The 17,567-nt window shown below is 30.8% G+C and overlaps 1 protein-coding gene across 5 annotated transcripts in view; it reads right to left on the bottom strand.

Moving 5' to 3' along the window:
• Nucleotides 1-11,941: 11,941 nt before the first annotated feature.
• LOC145252571 (coiled-coil domain-containing protein 77-like) overlaps nucleotides 11,942-17,567 on the bottom strand; it is a 113,969-nt gene continuing 108,343 nt past the window's right edge. For 3 of the 5 annotated variants that reach the window (XM_080112196.1, XM_080112193.1, XM_080112194.1), the window contains one exon: nucleotides 12,434-12,737. In XM_080112196.1, the coding sequence (XP_079968322.1) occupies nucleotides 12,567-12,737 (171 nt within the window). In that variant the 3' untranslated portion in view covers nucleotides 12,434-12,566. Of the gene's footprint in view, nucleotides 12,738-17,567 lie in introns of all 5 variants that reach the window. The other 2 variants (XM_080112195.1, XM_080112197.1) reach the window with 1 other exon arrangement.

Here is a 17,567-nt window from a genome sequence, read left to right as displayed (position 1 = left end):
ACTTTGTTTCTGCCCCTCAAGCACGTGCCGTCTAATCTCTCACGCACACTTCCTAATTTGCATATGCGCATTTTTTGGCTGCTGCTGCTCACATGCACTATGTTACAGCACGTTTCACAACTTGTAAAGAAAAATATCGTCTTGTTTATTTAACTGCTTTTCAGAGACAATCAAATATTAAAAAGAAACAGAGTATTTCAAAACAAAATAAAAAGTGGTGTCAAATAGTTCTTATTTCCGTGTGTGTGGTGGGTGTATCTTATCTTTAAAGTGAGCTTTTCATGTTCCTTACTTGCCTTTTTTTCTCTTCTTAATCACCAGTCTTGCTTTTATTTTTTAGTGTTTTAATATTTGATCATCTCTGATGAGCAGCCAAATAAACCAAAGACAATATTTTTTGTTATGGATTTTTGAAACGTGCATATGATCGCCTGTTTATTTGGCTATAACCAATCAAAATTAAGAATTCCACAATTTATTAAGAAAGGGCAGTTCTACTCTGAATTTTGATTTTTAGTAAAGTTAAATAAATTTAAAAAAAAAAAAAAAAAAAAAAAAAAAAAAAAAGAACGTTTTGAAGCGAGGATAACAAAATTGTGAAAATGTTTTTAATTAAAACTTCCACTGGTCGAAAATAGGTAAGTTTCTAGTTACTGACCAGTCCATTTTGCACAACTGTAATAATGTCTGCTGATGAACTAAGCAACAAGAGTTCAATTTTCAGTCAAGTCATACCAAAGAATGTAAAAAATAAAGCAGCCACATTGTAAACAAAGTCGAGAAGCAATAAAATAGAAATTATATTTTTAAGCATGCCATTAATTTTGACGGCATATGTACACTAATTATTTTATACGATAATATATACAAAAGAAAGGAATCAGACAATATTTTAGAATGATAAAAAATGTTTAATAGGCATTTTATTGAATATTTACAAAATAATAATCTTTATTCTTATAAATATAAACGTTATATACAAAAACTATTTGGAATACAACCATTTAAAGTGAAGGTCTGTCTTGAAAAAATAATTTTATTGGACAATGATGGAATGATTAAAAGTTTTGTTGAAAGAAATGGTTTTGTTTAGAATTTATCCTATATTAAAAAAGAAAAAAATATGAAGAAAAATGTGCATAATGTACGTACACGTAATGAAAAAAAAAAAAAGGAAAAAAAGAAAAAAAAAATCAAATTTTGTAAGTATCAAAAGAACTGTTGTTTTGCCCGCCATTCTGAAAACAATCTAAATTTAAAAAAAAAAAAAAAAAAAAAAACCAAGGGAGATAACTTGATTCAAATTTGCAAGAAATTACGTAAATTGATCATATAGTTGTATTTTTATAAAAATCAGTTTTAAGTGATTAATAGGAATTCGTGGACATAAATCTCGCAAATTTTAATCATGTCAATATATCTCTTCCCCCCTTTTTTTTAAAGATTGTTTTAAAAATGACGGGCAAGACAGCAGTTCTTTGAGTACTCATAAAATTTGATTTTTTTTATTTAAAAATAAAATTACTTGATCAACGTAAAACATAATTTTTGTGGAATATATTTTCGTTTCATCACGAATACGTACACAGAATTTTTTTTTTTAGTATGGGGGAATTCTGGCTAAGAACCAAAGAAATCTTTAGACAAGCAAGGAAAATAAAGTACAAGCTGTTTATATTTTCTATATTGCATAAGTAAAAAAAACAAAAAAACCCCGATTTATTTAGATAAAATGATATCACGACTAGTAAGTGTTTTCAATCAAAATATAAGACTATTTAAGCTGAAATGATCTCAAGTTACCTTTTATTTACCAGATAAAAACTTAGAAATTTTAGAAAATATTGCATGTCAGATATTGCAATTAGTTTTAAATAATTTTTATCTTCGCTTTTTGTAATATATTTGGGAATAATTGGAGGGATTCAAGGACAAACCAAGGAACAGATGGGCATGGGAGGCTGGAGGTTAGGGTCAATGCATCGGGTTAGACAGAAGGTACATAACAAAATTACAGAGTGACCACCACTACACACACACATAAATGCAATCTATGTTATTTATATAAATAAAACAGTAATTATATATGTGTATGTGTAAATATTTAACCAATAAACTCTTAAACTACTGATCACATAACACTGAAATTAACAGGAAATAGTAGTCTTACACCAAGGATGGTTTATAACAAGTAAAATCTTTGTTTGGATGGATTAATAATGTGTACAGAAATATGCTGGCAAGTTGAAATTCAAATGTTTGTTTCAACTTATCGACATAGTTCTATTACTTTTGCGCATGTGCAAATTCATTCATAGCTTGAAGTGGTTTAATTTTCAATCTTTCTCATCTATCTGTCGATAGCTCGGCTGGAGCACTAAATGTTTTAGCTTCGATTCTAGGTAATAGTACCCAAGTTATATCTTTTTTAAATCTTTGGAAATCAGTACTATATATTAGGTACAATGTAATATTCAATACAGAATTGACTTTGTAACAATAAATACAAAATCTGCATGAATATATTTAAGTGTATTTTTTAACCAGACAAGGCCAGGTGCACCAGACCAGACGTTAATAAAATTAACAATCCAATCAGATTTGGTACAAATAAGCTTCAGTCTATAGCTGAGTTGTCCACCAAGTTTCGGTAATAAATGACCAACAGTCTTTGTTCTCATATTCAGGCATAAATTTAAACTTCCTATTTATATCCTAGTGCTACCAGTTCAGGCTGTCTGAAGATATTGGCTTCATGAGATGAAATACACCGAACATCGATGCTTTTTGTTTTTCTACTTTCTTTTGCAAAACTTAATTATGTTCCACAATACCAAAAACAAACAACCCACCTTTTCCCTCTTCCCATTTCTCCTTTCTATCTCCCCCACTTCCCGACTGATTTTCTAACTTAAAATGTAACAAACATTAATACTGTAACCCTTTTCCCTCTCCCATTGCAAAACTCATTCATGTTCTGCAGGACAGGGAACAACAATGCTAAAATCCACTATAAAACAACCAAACCAAACACTACAAACTAATGATTGAAAATACAAGGAGCTTTGAAGAATAAAAATCTACTAAATTACTGGATGCAACATGAATACTATTTCCCAAATAACTGCATTTGGCATTAAATAACCCTAAAATGGTTGATATGCCATAAAATAAAACAACCAAACGTAACTTATTTGTAGCAAATAAGGTTGGATTGTGAATTTTTCTAAGGATTCCATGGATGATATTTTTTGGTGAGCAGTGAAGTCATCTTGTATGTCTGAAGATGAGATGTCACATGAGAAAAGGCAATTTGGTTGGGATTCCCAAACAACTAATGCGAGTAAAGATAGGAGAAAGAACATGAATAAGAACTGCATTAGAACTGCACACCTCTGGAACTCTCTTCCATTTACCTGTTTTCCAGCTGACTACAATATGGCTATCTTCAAGTCCAATGTAAACAAATTCTTGAGCCGTTCCCCTTAAGTAATCCAATTTTAACAAATTTACACTTCTAATGATTACTATGATATTGTCCTTTCGACCACTGTACACTCTTTAACCCTTATCCTCGAGTGGCCTCTGGGCCTTGATAAGTGGGGATTCCCTTGTATATAAAAAAATTAAAAAATTCTGACTACCCTGTTTGATATTGTGCCAAGAGAATCATTTCCAACCAACTTATCACAAAGATCCCAAACTAAGAAAGAACTTTATTTTGAGACTTGTCTAACAATGGCTAAAGAAAGCGTTCTATCTCGTATAAAGCTGCGCTAAATGTGTTCTTTCTTGCTGACAACTTGACTATATAACAATTTGATAAAGCAGAGATATAAAAAAAAAATAAAAACAACTGTTGCTTCTAAATTTAAAGACTTAAGAATATAAATAGAGATATTACTTTCTACTCACTCTATATATGAAAATAGAAGGAAAAATATCTCACTATTTTATATGCGGTTTGTATATACACAGTACGGCATAATCATATTGACACACCAAAGTTAAGCAATGTTGAGCCTAGTCAATACTAAAAGGAGTTACATTTGGGAATACCAGGTACTGTTTATGCTCTCTGCTTATCTCGGCATTGTTTCCAATCGTCCTGGACTCCTTATTACTGGAATCATGCAGTACCGACTCAGGAGAGGAGTGGTTAGTGATTGCACAACTCTTGCTTCACAATTACCATTACAGGGAGTATCCATTGTCTCTTAATACTGAACGGAGATGATGAATATACGCAGCACTATGCACAAATCTTTTTTTGCAAGCGTGGGCTATTGCCTTTAAGAAGCCATCCCTTGGCCCAACCGTCAGGGCCGTCGAGGGTTGCTCTGGCCTCGTCAGTCCAGAGAACATTTTGAAAATTGGTTTTCAAATATTTAGTGGCCCATACTAGTCGCTTCTGACAGTTTATATTACTCAAAGGAGGAAATTTTGTCTGTGTCGGCTATCTGTTTCAAAATCCGATTTCGGGTCCTTTTAGAGATGCCAGACACTCCTGCATGGTCAAAAATAGCTTTGCTTGTGCTGTGTGGGTTTGCTAGCATCGCAAACTCCTCTTGATTTTTCTAATATCTCGTGGTGAAGTCACCTTTGGTCTACCACTTTTATGCTTTTTCTTCCCTCTTTGCCGTCAATGACGAAACGTTTCACAGTTCGATGATCTCGTTTCAAAATTTTCGAAATTTCCAATGTAGACTTCTTTGCAGCAAGAAATTTAACAATTTCACCCTTCTCCCTATCTGTCAACATCTTTCCTTTAGCCATTATCAATAAATTAAGATTACCTGCATAAACTTTTGGCTCACCTGAAAAGTGGAAAATGTCAAACTATTATTAAATTCTGGCTTTTATCGTAAAATATAGTAATGGAACGAACCAGAATGGCAACCAGCAAATGATGGAAGAGTCCAAAATGAAAAATAAAGCAAAATTAATAAAGAAATTGAGAAAAAATAGGTCTGCAAACTCTTTTGACCCCCACTGTATTCTCAATTAAGTGATTGTGAGAAAATAGTAACTTTTATATAAAAAAAAAAAAAAAATAAATAAATCAATAACCGAATTATTTGCTTTAAAAAAAAAAAAAAAATGGGGGTAGGGAATCTATATATTAATACGATAGTGTGGGTGTTATTTTCTGTGTCAGGTTTACATCCAGGTTGTTCAATTGTTGTGTACTTCCACTTCTTGTCATAAATGATTTTATCAATGATACCATTACTTATCTCCTTCCTGCGGCGAGAGAAAATGGGATGCAAAAAACCAGCATGCTAGATAAAGAGCATCAACCTGCAAGAAATGCTTGGGCAACCCATCACCATTTCCTGGTAGGGGCAGCTCAGGCGATTAGCAATAAACTAACCCTTTTTCAAAAGTAGAAAGGGAAGCTTGGACCTCCCAGAATTGCATAGGACCAGAGTTATACCTCAGTCAACAGAGAACAAGTGGATTCAACAATGGCTGGTTTTGGTGCCAAGAGATCCCCCCCCCACACCACCTACTCCCTATCAAAAAAATAAAAATAAATAAATTATGCTTCAGTGTTCACACTCACTATTTATCTCGATATATTACTAGAATATTCATAGAATTGTTAGTAATTTAATTTTTAATTTATTATTTTTGATGACCTAAAAAAAAAAAAAAAAAAAAAAAAAAAAAAAAAAAAAAAAAACATACTGACTTTATTATAAATGCAATGTTGCATACCTGTGCCTGTTTTACAAGTATTTTAATGGAATGTGCTCTGATGAACTCATTGCACTTGTTCCCCTCAATATCATACTGTGCTTAGCAACAAAATCACACCTCTTCACTGTCGAAGTCCCTGAATGTCAGAAAGCCTTCTCCTCGACAGCTAGACTTTGGAATTCCCTTTCTGCTACCTGCTCCCCTGACTGTACTGATATGCAGAAGTTTAAATGTAACATTAAACCAACATTTTACTACTCTCCCCTAAACATGGTCCCAAATTGGATATATAAGATGCTTATTCTTTTTTCGAATTCATCATTATCGTTTATACATATAAGATCATCTATAAATCTCCTACACCCATGAAAATTATGTTTTAGATATATCAGTTTTTATTTGTGATGACATATATATATATATATATATATATATATATATATATATATATATATATATACTCGAGTCTAAATACAGGTTTGCCCCAAATGGTGCAGGATCTAATCCCATTGGGATACCTATCGTTTGGAGTAATATTTTATTTCTATTTGAAAATAACATTCTTTGATAAGATGACTTTTTAAAAATATCTTTAGAAACACTAGCTTTGCTATTTTTATTTTTACACTAGAAAGCTTAGAGTTTGAAAAGTCTATATATATATATATATATATATATATATATATATATATATATATATATATATATATATATTAGTGGAGGATAATTAAACAGAAGTGTTTGCAAGTGTGTTTATATATATATATATATATATATAAAATGGAGGATAATTAAACAGGAGAAGATAAGTGTTTGCAAGTTAATATATGAATTCTCTCCCTTGCATTATTTGACAGTGTTGCTGCTGTAAAAATCGTGTCAGATGAACTAATTTCTTTCAGTTTTCAAACAAACTGGAATGAAAGACTATTTTATTTTATTTATTTATTTTTTTAAGTGTCAAGGTGATAATTTAGCAAGGCCAGGAGCTGGTCAAGGATAAGAATTAATGAAGCAAGAATGATTGCCAGCTGAAAAATGAGGAGTACTATGAGAATACTAACAGGTAAAGTCTTTCACAGGTGGGAATTCCTAGTCAAGAAGATCTTGCTAAACAAAATGAAATATCAACTTACAAATGTACAAGCAGCAAAGTGCTTTCCATTCCTATTTTATATCTTGAAAAAAAAAAAAAAATAAATAAATAAATAAATAAATAATCGGAATTCAAATATTTGTTTTTAAAGATAATCTTATTACTTTTATTTCAAACATCACTTCATATTATATCATTGTTACCCGTGCGAAAACATTTTTTCGAAAAGTAAAGGAAAAAAAAATTCTGAATTCAAACAGCTTAAAGCTTTTGCTAAAGTAATCCTAAAATTTCCTTAAAGTTAGATCGTAATCGTATCCAAAATGAAGTCAAATTGTAGACGTCAGAAAATGCAGCTCAAGAAACAGCAATTTAATCAGGATTCAGATCCTTAGTGAGACGGGTCAATAATAAGTATTTGTTCAATATAAGTTTAAAATGTTACGGATGATTCCCAAACTTCTGGAAAATTAAGTTGAAATTGAATAAATGTCAAAGCCTTAGCAATATGGATCTTGATTAAGAATTCAATTAAATATCTTATGCTTCCGTAATTTGTAGATGAGGAATGAAAACATGATACTCCTGTGGATTAAATCAATTAAATAAAGGGTTTGTTCGAAATTACATACAGATTCCCCCTGCCCCCGAATTCAACAAGATGCACCTGAAGAAGGTCAGAGATCAGATTGGCCGAAACGTTGTGCAGAGTAAGATTCAAGAGGAGAACGGTAGTCAAAAATAGTCCAACTGGTATAGATTGAATATCATTCAATATATTCCTGAAAATATAATAGAAATCGGTCCCGAAATTATTGCAGTCTTAGCTGTATGGATATGCATATCTATCAATCTTTTTTTTTTTTTTTAAAGTGTTATGGTGGCATCCAAAGTTTAAAATGTCTGTCTAAGGAAATGTCTCCTTTATACAAATTTTGGTGTACAAACTTGAAATTTGATATACAGTGTGGCATGAAGTGGGTCAAATGATATCATTTTTTGTGGATCAGACGTTTATGGGTTTTTGCTGCTGAGGGGGTCAAAATTGAAAAAAAAAAAAAAAAAATTGAACCACGGCAGGCATAAGTCGACTTAAAGTGCTCTTTTACGTATGCGCAAATATATATTTATACATTTTACAATGCTATTTTTATAGTTTTTATGTGTAAGAACATGGTACAGATAGTAAGAAATAAGGCTTGAGAGCTTTATGTTTTGATTCTAGCTGATAGTACGAAACCTATTCGGGTTTAACCGGCTTCCTTCAAAGAAGGAAGTTCAATGGGAGTGTGAAGTTCACAAGCGGACTCCAGTCGCACGTATATCCTGATGAGGGGAGATGACAATGTTTGCTTTTTGCAACTCTTGCAGGGAGGTATCGACGTCCTCCTACATACAGTGCCTGCAATTTCCAAATTGGTCAGCCATTTTAATAATCAGGCTCAATGTTGCTTAACTTTGGTAATCTGATGGGAACCGGTGTGTCAATGTGATTATGCCATACTATGTATTGAGTACAATATAGAAATCAATTGAGAATTGGCTCTATAATAATAGATATGAAATTTGTACTTGGCTTTGACCAGAACATGATATCACCGCTCGGGTTTGCTTGAAATCTGACGTAAGATGCCAATCAGCCAATCATAATGCAGCAACGAGCAGACGAGTTTCAGATAAATATTGAAAGAAAAAAAAATAGTTGTTACATGGAAATCATGGAGACTAACATCACTATGAATATAGCGATGTTGGACAAACAAGTGCAGACGGCAAAAAAAAAATAGTTGATTTTTGTCTAAGTAAGCAATTAATTGCATACCAAATGAATTGTGTTACATGTGGTGTTAGATACATCATTGCAAAGAGAGGCTTCATAAGCGATGGATATGGCTAGAGGTGCACAAATTCATGGTGCCAAAAATGGATGTCTTTACAAATTGGCACTTTTGTCAACAAGCAAGAATGAAGATAAAAAAAATATTTATTACATTATTTAAACTTTTTTTGAAGAAAAAAAAAAAATACTTGAAAAAAATTTTTGAGCCCTTTTTTTTTTTAAAAAAAACCTTAGAATTTTCTTTGAGAAAAAAATTTAAGAAAAAAAAAAAAAATACTTGAAAATAAAAATTATTTTCGCTTCTTTGAACCTTTGAAGAACACCAACCCACTGCATATAAAAAAAGTATATTTGACAGTCCTTTTTTTGTTTTTTGTTTTTTAAAGACTATTGAAACAAAATTATGGTCGGTCATCTTTTTTTTTTTTTTACCCCCTCTATATTTTCAATTCATTTATTGTTATTTTCTGTTTCGTACTGTTGTTAAGATTTGATCGGTGACGCTCAACATAATCTGGTGGTTGACATCATGTTCTGGACAGAGTCAAGGGGATGCTTAGATATGTTCAGTTCACAATCTGCACAAGTACCACTATTTAATTTTTAAAATCCTATTAGAAAAAGTTGGTTAAAAAATGTGAAAGAAAAAAGATCCTCAAGCAACACTATAAGTACAATATTACACAAATTCCAAACGGTTGTTTTTTGGGGTTTTTTTATCTAGAGAAGGACAATTTTTAAAATTTTATCATTAGTGTTAAATACATTTTTAACCAATCATAGAGAGAGAGAGAAGAGAGAGAGAGAGAGAGAGAGAGAGAGAGAGAGAGAGAGAGAGAGAGAGAGAGAGAGAGAGAGAGAGAGAGAAAGAGAGAGAGAGAGAGAGAGAGAGAGAGAGAGAGAGAGAGAAAGAGAGAGAGAGAGAGAGAGAGAGCAAAACTATATAAGAGAGAAGAAGAATTAGATTAGTGATAGTGAAGACAAACAGCCGAAAGATGTGAAGATACAAAAAATATTGAGGGAAGGGGAGTGTCAAGGTGAAAGACTTAAACAAAAATAAACTAAAACTGAAAAATATTTTTTAAAAAGTTTGGGTAAAAAAAAAAAAAAAGAAAAAAGAAAAAAAAAATGAAATAAAAAATGAAATAAAAAAAATGAAATAAAAAATAATGAAAAAAATGAAATAAAAAATAATGAAAAAAATGAAATAAAAAATAATGAAAAAAAGTTTGTTGTAACAAAAATCGAAAATTTAAGTAAAATCTTGAACTGAAGCACATTTTAATCATGACAGAAAATTCTAAGTAATTCACGAAATCACATGTTTAAAAAACAAGGGACAAAAAATAGTTACGAATTCTGTCATAGCAGAATAGAAGTAAAAACTTCATATTCATTTCTATGAACGGCCACATATAAACAATTTTTTTGGTAAAGTCAAGAGATTTCAAAAAGGCGATAGGTTTTTTTTTTCAAGATTATGACATTCTGAACATTATGGCATTAAAATCAATTTAGTATTACACATGAAATCTTAAAGAAAACACTTTAAATGAGTAAATAAAATTTCATACAAGACACCATATTTGCTAGGACAACCTATTGGTTATAAACCTATGTACAAATTTAAAAAGTATAAAAGTTTTTTTTTTTCTATTAATAGGGAATACTAACTTGATTTTAACTCCAAAACGTTCAGCATGTCATAATCTTAAAAAAAAAAAAAAAAATTAAAAAATAACTTATTGCCTATACCACAAATCTTAATGCACCTCAAATTTTGATTTTCTTTTATAGAAAGTCGTTAGAGTTTCACAAAAAAAAAATGGCGATGAGCTAATGCAGTTTTGATTTTTTATTTGATGAGGCACTATAAATGAACACTATGAAGTTTAATTTGTATTATGGAAAAATTTGATGAAGTATTAATCTTTCCTATTATACTATATTTATTGCATGAGCTATGATGAAAATAAAATGAAGATATTTTAAATATAATTTTGTTTTTTGCACAGAGGTTCCTCAAGACGTAATATATTTTGAGGGTTATGCAAGTGTAAAAATAGATGAAGAAACTCTACCGTACATAGTCTAAAATACAACATATTATGGACAGAGGAATTAAAAGTTAATTTAAACTAAATTGTGAAAAAAAAAAAAAAAGGTAATTTGATGTTTAAAACTAGTTCAGAACCAGAATTTTTATTTAAATAAATTCAAATGATCTAATTTCATAAATTTTCATAAAGAATGAAGACACTTTTAGAAAAAAAAAAAAACACTATATTGTAAGAACGTTGTAAAAGAAGTTATTGGATTTAGAAAAAAAGAAATAAGATAATGAAAGGAAAAAAATTGGAAAATAGAAAAATATGAAAAAAAAGGATAAAATAAGAATGAAAAGAATGTAAATACATTTTTATTTTTCTATTTTAAAAATGAAACTTAGTAGATAAAAATAAAAAATAAAAAGGTTGAAGCAGCAGTTCAGATATGCTAAATATATTATGCACACACACACACACACACTATAGAGAGATAAAAAATACTAACCAAGTAACATGTCCATCAACGTTTTGTCTTTATTGTAAGACTTACTCTGGATGAAGAAGAAGTCTTACAATAAAGACGAAACGTTGATGGGCGTGTGATTTGGTTTGTTCTTTTTATCTCTCTATCTCGTTTGAATACTATTTCCATTATTCTCATCATTATATATATATATATATAGATATTATATATATGTATGTATATTTGATTATGAATAGAAAGCTTCTACTTAATATCAAGATAACTGGTTACATCATGAAGATATGTTAGAAAACAAACATCAACTAAAATTTTCCAAAATCTGAGAGAAAATCAAATATCAGATGAGAAAGAAAATGCATTTACATAAACTGAAATGAATTAACAAAGTAACTTGTTCCATCAAAATTATTTATGCTACTTTTTTTTTTTTGATTTGTTATATTAGAACATACTGCACTTAAAAACAAAATGGATTAACCAGAATCGAAGATACAGGTTAAGATATATTTTTTAAAAGAGTTACCTCCCTTGCAAAAGCTATTTTCCTAAAAATGACATCTCTTTGTACACATTGGTTGATAAATAGAGTAAATAGATAAATATACATTAAAAGAAAAAAAAAATCTTTTTTTAATTTTTTTTTTTTTTTTTTCATAAAAATTCTTAAGTACACTTCAGGAGGTAGGAGATAATTGAAATATGGCCACAAAGTGTTTGGTAATACAAATTTACACACACACATACAAAAAAGAAAAATACATCCGAATTGATTAAGATAGAAATTTCATTTTTATGTATATTAACAATGTTCCTACCGAAGAGAGAAATATTGTTTCATGAATGAATTAGATTATAGATTTATATAAAATAAAAAAATGTACACCCCAATTTTTTTATCGATGAAGGACGGCAGCAGCAATGACAATTTGAATTTGGCATGTTTCTTTTTACAAGACAGCTTAATGGTTGTTCAGAATTTCTTATATTGAAAAACAAAAATACAAAAAAAAAATCTTTATGATGTATGTATTCGTGACAAAACAAAAAGATCATATTCGAAAAATCATATAAATTGATCAAGTAGTTTTATTTTCCTATTTTAACTGATTAATGGGAAATTGTAGGCAATACAAGGCTGATCTCCCGAGTTTGAATTATTGTTGCTATCTCCATCTATCTTTTTCTTCAAGATGGCAATGCAAGACAGTCTTCTTGTTTACTTATAAAATTTGGTTTTCTTAGTTATAAATAAAGCTGCTTGATCAATTTACATGATTTTTGGAATACAACATTTTTGTTCCGTCATGGGTATGCACATCATATAGATTTTTTTATTTTTGTTTTTTTGATATAGAAGAAATTCTGGACAAGAACGGTTTTGTTTTATGAATGAGATCACAATTGCCGTAAGTCATTTTCCAAACTATAGACTTTAGATTTGAGATTTTTCAGCTCTCCCATGATTTTCTGAGAACGACCAGTTGACAAGCGAACATTTCGCAGGATTTTCAAGTCCAAGTCATCGGGACGTTTTTCATCCATTTCTTCTGCTAAACCAAGTGTTACCTGGAGTTAAAAAAAATAAATAAATAAAAAAAAATAAAAAAAAGGGAAAAGATATTGAGGAGTGTTGGAATTTTTGTAAAAAAACAAAAAAAAAATCTTTTAAGGGTTAACTTCTGTCATTACTAACAAGCAGAGCATTATTGCTGTCGACCAAAGGAAGAGTATATATCAGACATGTGTGCACAAAATGATATTTGGATTCGTCAAACAACTGTTCTCACTCTGAGGGTTATTTTCACAACGTTTCAGTTGGTGTAACCTCTGATCTTATTTAGATGTATAAAATACTTGGTAAAATTCAGTTGTAAATTACTCTGCTAGAAATCTTCAGCGTGAGCAAGACTAAAAATACAATTGTGAATTACGTACGACTTCTGACGTAACAAAAGCATACTACCTTCCGTGGATTAAATAAAGTGTTCTGTTCGAAATTCCATGCAGATTACAGAGTTCGACATGATACACCTGAAGAAGGTCAGAGGTTACATCGACCAAAACATTGTGAAAATAACATTTAAGATGAGAACAGTAGTCTAAAGAATCGAAATAAAACTAATGGTCAGTGAGGGTTGAGGATATGTGTGGCATGGAGATAGAGAAAAATAATACGAAGAAAATAATACAATTAATGCGTAATGTGATTTTTAAAGACATGCTTAGATCTGATGACCTTAGAGGAAGATTACATCTGGACAGGATAGGGAGATGTTTGCAAAACAGGAGACTTTGTTGGTTTGGTCACATTGAAAGAATGGATGATAATGCTTGGATTAGTAGCTGTAGAACAGTTGATATAACAAGGTCAGTTTGCAAAGATGACCAAGGAAAACATTGCAAGTGATAAGGATGGATTTGAAGACAAAAGGAATAAAGACCTAGCGAGAGATAGGTTAGTTTGGAAGTCAATTTCTAAAAGCAGTCCAAAGATGTCAGTATGTTAAACTGACATCAACTTGAATATGATGACTGTGAGATGAATCCCCTAAAATACTTGATGCAAATTTTTTTTTTCTTTAAATGTAAGAGCATATTTCAAATGTGTTGATTTTCTTATCCTAACTTTTTTTATTTTTTTCTTAATATGGTATACTTTTGTGGTAACAGTGCAGAGAGACTGAGAAATAAGCAGAAACAGTGGCACGCAAACCCAAAATCATTTCGATACAAGGTGAGAGTGATTATGCAAGATTAAGCACTGTTGGGAGTTCAAAACAGAAGGATAAAAAAGACAGATTTTTAGCTCAAGAGATGTGTTTTTTAGATGCCATGTCATTTGCATATGTTTTGTTGTTGATGGAAAAAAAAAAAAAAAAAAAAAAAAAAAGGACTACTGCTACTGGATGTTTTCGTTATTCATGAAGAGAACAAAATAATCCATTTCAAGTGTGCATTCTTTAAACTCCAATTCACATGACTGAATTAGGAATTAATTAAATACATATTTCGGTTGCATAGATTATCTTTCAATTTTTGAGGATTTTTGCTTTTCTAGAAAAAAAAAAAAAATTAGATATGGAAAAATAAAAATAAAACAAAAGTAAAAAGAAAAGAACATATTGATAACGGTAAGTGTGTGAAAATATAGATTACATAACTGAAGTTATGGGCATAGAAAAGTACATAATTCTTACCAAATGTCACATTTCTATGTCGAGGCTTCATAGACAGACCAACAGATAAAAATCAACTTTGAGAAGACGAAAATGTAAAAATTTATTCTCACAAACGGAAAAAAATGATAAATTGACTTGGTAAGGTGTACACATATTAAAAACGAAGATTAAAAAACTAAAACAGTGCGTGTCTTTATGTTTAAGTATTTTTATAATACCATCACATTGGACTTAGGGTTAGTGACAAGATGAATGTAAAGCAAAAAAAATAAAATAAAATAAAACAATAAAAACAAACAAAAAATACAAAGCAAAAAAACAAACAAAAAACAATACAAACATCCAAAGACTAACCCTAAATCTAGGTCGATAATATACAATATATACTACATATTTATAAAATTATTAACGTCAAATAGCTTCATTTTTTAATTATCGCTAATTATTTAAATAGCACAATCATACATTTTGCTTATTTTTTTTTCAAGTTTCTATTTTGTTTTTTAACAGTCAATTTGAATTTTTAAAAAAATATTATTAGTTGCTTGATACAATATTTTCTCTTCTCCCTCTCTGTCTATAGTCATCCACATACAGTACTGTTTCGCAGCTTATCAGTGTGGCTAGACAAGCAACTTCCCCTACCCTTATTTATTAATCATTTATTTACCCCACCTGAATTCTGCATTTTCCTTTCCTATATTAGTTTTTCTCTTATTCTTTCACTTTATTTTATACTAGTCTACCTATTGGCCTTTAAAGGGCAAGATAAACAATGTTCAAAATAAAAAGTGGTTTTGAGATTATATTGTCTTGAGAAAACATTTTTTTAAGTGATGAGTGAAAAAATAAAACTCAGGAAGCCTCCAGAGCACTACTGCAAGCACTAATTAAAATTAAGGAGGCCCTACTAAAAGCACTACTAAAACCAAGTTTCTATCCTCCCCCCCTCCTTGAAGAGGGGATATTTTTTTTAAGTAAGGCTTGAAAAAAAAAAATAAATGGTCAGAATTCACAGAAGCGCTACTAAAAGCAGTAAATATGATTATAGTTATATATTGTATATTTATATCAGTTTTTTTTTTTTTTAACTTAATGGAGTTAAATTACATTTATTTATAAGGAAAACATGTTAAAATAATTAAAAACAAAACAATATTGTTGATCTTGTGTATGCTTTGAATAGCAGCAGCGGCTTTCAATATCGGACTTGAGACAGGGCAGGGAGGCATGAAATAGGTAAGCAGATAAATTTTTGGAAACTGGAAGTCACAAACCGGAGGGACGGTTTCAACACCCAAACAAACAAACAAGCTGATCTGAGTTTTATATATAGATTAATCAGATTCTAGATTATTAAACTTTTTATATCTGAAATATTCTTTTCACTTCCAACAGATTTTTTTTTTATGGCAAGTAACTTTATTAAATTGATTCCACACAAACACCATCAATCAATCTATCTATCTTCTACTATTATATAACTGTGTGTGTGTGTGTGTGTGAGTTCATTCTCTATGGACTCAGAAACGGCTGGGCTTATTTCTTTTAAATTTCACACGAAGGTACTTAATAGGTCTGAGAGTGTTCTTATGTAGGTATTGTATTGGAATGTGTCTGATCAGTGTCAATAATCAAAAAAAAAAAAAAAAAAAATCTGAATAAAGAAGGAATTCTGATTTTGACGAAAATTAACACTTTTATACAACCTAACATCACAAGTGCATTTGGGAAGTTTTATCACCACACAAGCAGAAAGGCACAGAATCAACTGTAAATTTTTGTTATAAGATAGGGGTGCATTCAAAATGAATGTTTCTTTTTAGAACACAACTGAACTATGGTGCTTTACCTTTTCTTTTTAAACTTTGATTCAAGAAATAATTACATAAAAATCAACAGTAGCGAGCAATTTAACAGATTTCGATGACAAATGTATCGGAAGTGTGGAGCTATCATTGATCCTCATTCAATCCCAGTCTCCCTCTTTGGGTTGAGCACTGTCGTAAATAATCTCACTCGCTACTTAATTCGGCTGGAAAATGCAAAGCTCACGGTTCGTTTACAAAACAAGCGGTTTGAGCACTGTACAAGTGGCGGACGAATGTTTGTTTAAATAGACATTCGGACAGATTATTTGCGGGCATCGCTTCCGTGGTCAAGGGGTAGAACTGCCAACTGTCAACACGACGGTTCTAGGTTCGAACCTTGGCTTGGGAGAGGTGCTAGTCTAGCGGCACTGATGAGTTGTGATACAATGAAACAGGACTGTATGTCGATGACTACATTATATATATATATATATATCTCTTATCTGTGTGTCTCAAGATGAGAGACATTTCATGAATGACTGCCAACTATTGCCATCATTTTGTTTATGCCTTCTGATAGGACCAGGTCATTATTAACCAATCTGCTCCATGTTTTAAGTGGCCTACTGCATGGATTTGGACAGTCAACACGGATGCGAGTATTTCAGATGATTGATGGTAAATGACACGACCGTACCAGTTGAGACATAATTTCGAAAATATACTAATTCTGGTTTTGAAAAAAAAAAATTCTTTAGCTCAACAATTTTTATTTTAGAAATTAGAATACCTGTCCCGAGACAGATAAAATTAATTCTCTGCACTGAACATTTTTGCACTAGTTATATGTTCCCTTATGAAGATCAAAGATTAAAATAAAAATATAATGATATTAAACCTTATGTCTAGAATCCTTATTTTTATTTTGATCAAAATAGTTTACATAATTTTTATGCTAGAAAAAGTCCCAAGCTTAAAGAATCTTAAGAAATTGAAATTCAGGTAGTCTTTTTAGCTCGCATTCACTCCTAAGGCATATTGCCACTTGAATGTAAGGGGCTAATACTTGGGACCATGCCTAAGAAAGATTAACAAGATGTTAGTTTGTTACATTTAAATTTTTGCGTATCAGTACAGTCAGGGAAGCAGGAAAAGAAAGTCTAGCTATTTAAGGGAAGAAGCTATTAGAGTAGAAAGGGACCTCAACAATGAAGGGGTGTGATTTTGTTGCTAAGTGGGTTTGTCGGGGATATGTACATTGAGGGGGACACAAGTGCAACAAGTTCATCAGGGCACATTCCATTAATCTTGCTTAAATGATGTATAATAATTATGGATCAAATAAATTACAAATCTGAAAAACATTTAATTTTAAAACAAGGTGTTATGCCAATATTATGCGTACT

The sequence above is a fragment of the Euprymna scolopes genome, chromosome 29, assembly GCF_053919585.1.
Source record: "Euprymna scolopes isolate OS-2025 chromosome 29, ASM5391958v1, whole genome shotgun sequence".
In the NCBI taxonomy this organism is placed as follows: domain Eukaryota; kingdom Metazoa; phylum Mollusca; class Cephalopoda; order Sepiida; family Sepiolidae; genus Euprymna; species Euprymna scolopes.
The sequence above is the reverse complement of the archived record's forward strand: the minus strand, read 5'-3'. Positions and strand labels throughout refer to the sequence as shown.